We start from the raw sequence: 7,030 nt of genomic DNA, 5'->3' as shown, positions 1-7,030 counted from the left end.
ACACATAAAGGACATGAAGAGCTTTCCGATGAGAACCTGGAGGCCTATTTGCAGAATCTGGGGAAAATACCTAAGTGAAAAAAAGGACGCTTGAGCAGCATTTGCAGCTGCTTTAGCAAGGGTTGTTTTTGAGCAACCTGGAGGCCCGTACAAAAGAACCCCCCGTGCAGGAGATATACCCAACTTTGAGAAAGAAGCAGCGTGTTTGATGGGCCATTCAACCGACTGCTGTAGTTTTTTCTGCTTACAATAAATAAGAAGTTGTAATTAATGTGCCATGAAAATAAGCAAGAAAAAAAAATCATGTCATACATACTTTTAAATCTTTAAGTCCTCCAATATCATCCCAAGTCACATTCGGAACTTCAACAGTGATGCCTCTAGTCATACTTGGGCCAACAATAGATCTTGCATGCTTCCAGTCTTCTGTTGTCAGACTGAGAATCTCATTCTCATTTGTACCTGAGCACCTTTGCAATGCAGCCATTGCAGCCTCACGACACAGAGCCTCCAAGTCAGCTCCAACGAACCCATTACAAGATGCAGCTATTGCTAGTAAATCCACTTTTGGATCCAATTGAACCTTCCTTGTGTATAGCTGAACACGGTTTTAGTAAAAGCCATTACAACCACTAATTATTTTCCATCAAGGAATAATAGTTTCATTTAAGACTAGTAGCATAAAAAATACACTAGACCAAAATGGTGATATCTCAGAGTTTTAACTGAATAAATGACCTTAAAAATGGGCATAGCCAAGATATAACTTACCCTAAGAATTTGATATCGTTCATTCTCAGTTGGGGCTGTTACTTCTATTTCAGCATCAAAACGCCCTGATCTTCTAAGTGCTGGATCGATGGCATCCACTCTTTAACAAAAAAGGCAATGTCAATTATTTTAAACAGCAAGAAAAAGAACTGACAAATAAAATGAAAAAAGAAGAGAGAAAGATTAGCCGGTAAGGCTTCAATTATTTTTCTGCTAAATAATCGATTGAAAAAACCAACAGTGCTGTTAAAATACTTCACCTATGTGATATAACGAGACAGAATGAATTTGGGGGGGGGGAGAGAAAGCTTAAGCATACTATCTCGACAGCTTTACAGCGTACAAGACAAAGAAAAAACACCCAGAATTTTTTGTGCATATTTCAATCAATATAATACCATTTTTGCTCTCACCAGTGCAAAGGTCAGAAATATAAATACAATAGCTTCAATGAATTAACTATTCTAGGTTTTCAGTTATATATAGCACCCCATATGTCTAAGTATTGCAAACTCCAATGATACGTGTACAAGTTCTTAAAATTTAAAAAGAAAATATAATAGGGAACAAAAATTTAAGCTAAGACTATTTCAACAATTATAGATTTTCTAGTTAAACAATAGAAGATAACCTGATAGTTGGTGCAACTACGAGAACTTGAAGTTCAGACTATTTTAACAATTATAGAATTTTCTAGGTAAACAATGGAAGATAACCTGTTAGTTGATGCAACAATAACGACTTGTGGTCTACCAGATGCTGATTGCTTATTGGAGTCCATCAGAATAGAAAGTTGAGTGGTTATACGAACATTTTGCTCTCTCCTGAAAAATTGAACATAACAGAAAAAAGTAATCAACAAGCACTTCCCCCTACTCGATGTGTAGATAGTAAGCAATAATAGCTTTTATATTATCCACTCTTGAAACCGTTTTCGCATAAAAGATAAAAGAAAATAAATTGATAATCTATGTATAGCATGATAGTCGAGAAGATAAGGCATCCTACAAACTAGGTAAAAGTTACCGTTGGAACTCATTCTATAGTACAAACTAGGAGGAGGGGAAAAAGAAGAAAGAAAAACTACGCTCCATTAAAGAATAAACGTTCCTTTGGTCTCTTTGTCTTGGATGCGGTGCAGCTTATGGTGTTTTAAAAGAAGGATGTTCAACAGGTCCTTATCCCCAATTGATGTTCATCGTCCAAGAGAATTAGAGGATCAACATTTCACATCATCCCACGTTGCTCTTTCACTCTAAAGCAATGGAAAAAACTTTTGACCTCCTCAACTTACAATTCGCATTTCTTGATGGTGTGGAAGCACCTTTAGTCATGTATTTAGATGGATGCTCATTCAAGAAGTAAGACAAAGTACTTTGGAGGAATGCAATTTGCTTAGTTTTGGGAGCTGAGGTAGGAAAGAAAAGGAAGACACGTTCATGATACTTGAGGACTCTAGGATGCATTTATTGGACCTCGTAATGTTTTGGGTTCTTCCAGCAATTTGCTTTCTTATTCTACACTGTAATTACTCAATTTCTATTATAGGTACCAATTGGAGAGGCTTTTGGTGAATCTGGGTACAGTCTAATGAGAATGCTTATAACCCCGCTCCTTTTCTTTGAAATTCTGTTTGATATGAAATAAGATGTCTTAATCATGCCATGGATGATTTAGATTTAAGAAGGTTTCATTGTATTTTTTAAGTTTTAGAGAACTATCTTTAAATTATATGTTACAATAAAAGTTACAACCTTTCAATTAACCATAGGTTATTATAAGATTTATTTTCAAGGCTATAAAATAGTCATTCATGTTATTGCTTTATCATCACATTTTGGAATTGAAAAAAATAGAGTTTCTATTTTAGGTTTGTTGAGAGCTAAACTTTTACTTTACAAATTCTTGTGTTTAGAACTTGCATGCTAGAGTCATTCAAGTGGTATTGATCAAACCTCTTGTGGAGTGATCTGAATCACGAGTGTAGAAACAAGTTTTCTTTACTTTTGATATTGATCATCAATGTGATTCGTTTCAAAATTTTTCCTTGGGTTGATTTTATATCATTTGGTATCAAAGTTTTCCCTTGAGTTGATTTCTTATCATTTGGTATCAGAGTTTTCTTTTAGGTTGATTCCTTATCAAATGATATGGAATCAACCTAAGAGAAAGTTTTGGAACGGATTACCTTGATGATAAAGATTAAGAGTAAAAAAAAACTTGTTTCTAAACTCGTGATTCGAATCACTCCACTAGAAGTTTGATCAATATCATCTGAATGACTCTAGCATACAAGTTCTAAACACAAAAATTTGCAAAGTAAAAGTTTAGCTCTCAACAAAAGCTAAAATTGAAACTCTGTTCTTTTCAATTCCAAAATGTGATGCTAAATCAATAACATGAATGTGATTTATAGCCTTGAAAATAAACCTTATAATAACATATGGTTAATTGAAAGGTTGTGGCCATCACCGACTAAATGTAACTTATAATTTGAAGACAATTATCTAAAACTTAAAAAATACAATAAAACCTTTTTAAATCTAAATAATCCATGGAATGATTAAGACACCATAAAACCTTCCTAAATCTAAATCATCCATGGAATGAAGACAACTTATTCCATATCATAGTTTCTTATCTCAGTATATATATAGATATATAAGAGTTTCAGAATTCAAAGGATGAGATATACACCTACAAAAGTAATGCTTTCAGGCAACTTACATCCGAATGGTTTCGTTGTCACTTACACTCAACTTCTATTTATGCACACCAGTCCCTAAATTATCCTTACTTATCTTTTCTTCAAGAACAGATAGCAACAACAAAACTGCTTATAGAATTCAGGCTAAATTACAAAAAGTACCCCTGAACTTTGCCCCTTAGTTTCAAAAATACCCCTATTATTTCAAAAGTTGTAACATTACCTTTACTTTTCATAAATGTTTTAATACTAAGTAGAAATCTGTTATGATTTTGAATAGAAATTTAGACTTGGAGCAGGTGTGGTGGTGACATGGAATAGGGTGACAGTGTTCTAGTCCTAATGTTTGTCCAATAATCTAATAGACTTCTACCTTCATGGTAGTTTTGAAACATTTACAGGAGATCATTGCAACTTTTGAAAGAACAAGGGTACTTTTTAAACAAAGGGAAAAGTTCAGGGGTATTCTTATAATTTAGCCTAGGTTTTATTCTACTAAGAGAAAGCATAACTTTGTTTCAGAGTTACAATAACGTTATCAGTTTTCATTACCTAGAATCCCGACGTGGACAAAGTGCATCAATTTCATCTATAAAGATAACTGATGGCTTCCCTGATATTGCATGAGATGATGCCTTGGAGAAAGCCTCGCGCAGAACTTTTTCGCTTTCTCCAGCATGTGCTCTGTGAACTGAATGGGGACTGCATAATGCATTGAAAATGATACCGCGGTGACCAAAAAAAGTTTAGGGGGAAAGATACTGCAAACTGTAATACCAGAATTTAACAAATTTAATAATTAAAAGAAAACATTTAATAATCATGAATTTGATTTTCCTTCGATTACTTTGATGCTTCCCTATCCTACAAATTAATAAAGTTAAAAAGCAGCAGAACCTGATAGTGGTTAAATGAGCACCGCATTCCTGAACAATTGCACGTACTAAGCTCGTCTGACAATGAAGAAAAGTTTGTTCCTCAAGCTTAAAACTTATGTATAAAAAATGAACACTTCGAAAACACATGGGATGTTTACATAACAATAATAATAATAAATAAAATTTAAAAGAACCGCCTCACTTTCACCTACTATAAAAGGAATATATCTGGAACAGAATCCAAAACTAATATTTGGCCTACAGCCGAGTCCAGAGATCTCTTGGAGGGAAAATAGGGAGCTAATAGTTTGGTTTCATAGAACCAGAATAAAGAAAGAAAAACGTCATTTTGTTGCTCTGGTAGCTTTAACAGACTGAAAGAAGCTGATATGCAATTGAAAACCTATTCTCTAAACATTTTCAGTTCCCATCAACGTTCAGTAAAGAAAGTAACGTTTATATACAATATGACAAGGAACTTGGAATAGCTTTACACATAAACCAGTCACTAAGGGAAAGTTTTCCAAAATGGATTCAAAATTTTCAAACCAAAATGCTAATAGACGTGAAGATTATTTGGGGGTATGGGATATGAACCTCGAATTGTAGGAAGTTCTAAATGTTATTGAGGAGAGAATATCCAATTAATTTTCAGAACCAAAAAAGATAGTTGCATAACAAAACAACGTACAGCAAGTTTAGATTGAATGTTACCTTGCCAGTGCCAGGGGGTCCGTATAGAAGCAATCCTCGAGGCCACTGTTAAGCATCATGGTAAAATTTACGATTAAACTAACCAGAAATCGAGTTAATGGAGAAATAATGAAAGACATAGAAAGAAATTGTCTTACTCTTAGACCAATTTTTTGAGCTTCCTGGGAGAATAGTAGTGGGAAAATGATCAGTTCTCTCAGTGCTTTAAGGGCATCGGAGTTTCCAGCAATCTCTTCCTCAGCTCTCCACTGGTGTTCGCTATGATTACCACTCCTACAGCTCTGATCCTCCATGTAAAAGCACTAAGAATTAATCTCTAAATCCGTATTCGAACTCGGAAGTGAAATTCTTCTCAGAACCAAAACGAAAAGAGCAAAACAGCCAACTACACGTTTAAACTGGATTCTATTCCAGCGCGATCATTTGCCGTTTCTTCATTCCATTGCCGTTCCCCCAGTTCCACATGCTGCCGAAAATTTCCTTCACACAGAGCCAGCACTGCTGCGCGCTTCTGTATTCCTTCTGTTTTTCTACGGAAGCAAGTGGATTATAAGCGAGTAATAATCTACCAAACTATCTAAATTTCATGTTAACCAAACAGACAAGATTCAGGAGATAAAAGAATTAGAGTACCTTCAGATTTTTGGAAGGAAGAGAGGGTGGATGTGCTGCAATGTTAAGGAAAGATGGTGAGAGTGAGCAGAAGGAATTTAATATTGAGAGAGTTGCTTCCGTCGGGGGTGCTGTATAAGGTTCGACGGCTAGCTGCCAGCTGAAGTTCCCGCCAACGGGGCCCAGCTGCTGGGGAGCAAAACGAAGAAAAAAGTTCCAGAAAATGAAAAATAATAGTAAGAAGAAGAAGAATAAGACGTAAAAGAGGGAGAAGGAGCTGCGGAAGACAGAATGTGCACCTTAGCGACGAGCAGGAGAATGCTGTGGGCAGGCGCACCGGCGCGGTTGCAGCAGAGAGGGAGATAGGGAGAGAAGGAAGAAACGGGCTTAGGAGGGCGTGCCGGCGAGGGTTCGGGTTGTAGAAGGGAGGGAGATATGGAGAAGAAGGAAAAGGGGAAAACAAAATGGTGCAGATTGCAGTGTGGCCGGCGGCCCGGCAATGGGAACGGAGGGAGGGAGGGAGGGAGAAGGAAGGGTAGGAAGGAGGGTGGGATTTAGGGTCTTGTTTTATTCTTTTTCTTAAATTTTTGAAGAGTCACTATTTTGGTATCTAAATTTTTAAAACAAAATTTTTTGTTAAATCTTCGTCAAATTTGATTTTTTTTTTTAATTTAATTACAATGTTGAATGTAAATTTATAGATTTAAAAAATGTATAAATTTTAATATTAATCTAATGAAAAATGAAAAAAAATAATTATTTTTTTTAGCTTATATAAATATTTAAAAACCTCTCTTAAAATTTGTAAAGCGTAAAAATTTATTAATATAAAGATGTTTTCTTATTTAATTATTGTCTTAAATATATTCGTAAATATAAAGACAATGTGAGATCTCACATCAGCTGGAGAGGGAAACAAAACATTCTTTAAAAGCGTGTGAAAACCTCTCCCTAACAAACATTTTAAAACCTTGAAAGAAAACTCGAAAGAAAAAATCCAAAGAGAAGAATGTCTCGGCTTGTCGCACCGTAATAAAAAATCACACCTTGTTAGTGGAGAGAAATAGAGGGTTTTCCATATTTCTCCAACGAAATGGAGAAAGAGTACAGTTATCATCACAATAAACCACAAGGATTTATCCATCCCTTATTCCCNCATTCAACTCAGTCAAATGACTACATCAATCTAAAACAGCAGCTTAATTCTACTCAAAATCCAAACACTATTTGGGAAAGCTTAGATGCAATTATAACCACAAATATACTGTGTATTAAAGAGGTGTTACTTCAAAGTGTGAAGCCAAAAGTTTCAGCAAACTCTTCCATTTTAACTTTCTAATTGAGATAG

The 7,030-nt window shown here is 35.2% G+C and overlaps 1 protein-coding gene across 2 annotated transcripts in view; it reads right to left on the bottom strand.

Moving 5' to 3' along the window:
* Positions 1 to 6,216, bottom strand: part of LOC111793392 (cell division control protein 48 homolog B-like) — an 8,619-nt gene extending 2,403 nt beyond the window's left edge. The window contains exons 1-10 of one of the 2 annotated variants that reach the window (XM_023675242.1): positions 5,982 to 6,216; positions 5,704 to 5,871; positions 5,208 to 5,600; positions 5,071 to 5,115; positions 4,376 to 4,431; positions 4,031 to 4,180; positions 1,488 to 1,595; positions 772 to 871; positions 317 to 598; positions 71 to 240 (exon numbers count right to left, since the gene is read on the bottom strand). In XM_023675242.1, the coding sequence (XP_023531010.1) occupies positions 71 to 240; positions 317 to 598; positions 772 to 871; positions 1,488 to 1,595; positions 4,031 to 4,180; positions 4,376 to 4,431; positions 5,071 to 5,115; positions 5,208 to 5,363 (1,067 nt within the window). In that variant the 5' untranslated portion in view covers positions 5,364 to 5,600; positions 5,704 to 5,871; positions 5,982 to 6,216. The remainder of the gene's footprint in view (positions 1 to 70; positions 241 to 316; positions 599 to 771; positions 872 to 1,487; positions 1,596 to 4,030; positions 4,181 to 4,375; positions 4,432 to 5,070; positions 5,116 to 5,207; positions 5,601 to 5,703; positions 5,872 to 5,981) is intronic. The other variant, XM_023675250.1, reaches the window with a different exon arrangement.
* Positions 6,217 to 7,030: the final 814 nt, after the last annotated feature.

Source organism: Cucurbita pepo, chromosome LG01 (genome assembly GCF_002806865.2).
Source record: "Cucurbita pepo subsp. pepo cultivar mu-cu-16 chromosome LG01, ASM280686v2, whole genome shotgun sequence".
Taxonomy (NCBI): domain Eukaryota; kingdom Viridiplantae; phylum Streptophyta; class Magnoliopsida; order Cucurbitales; family Cucurbitaceae; genus Cucurbita; species Cucurbita pepo.
This window is presented reverse-complemented; position numbering and strand designations above follow the sequence as displayed.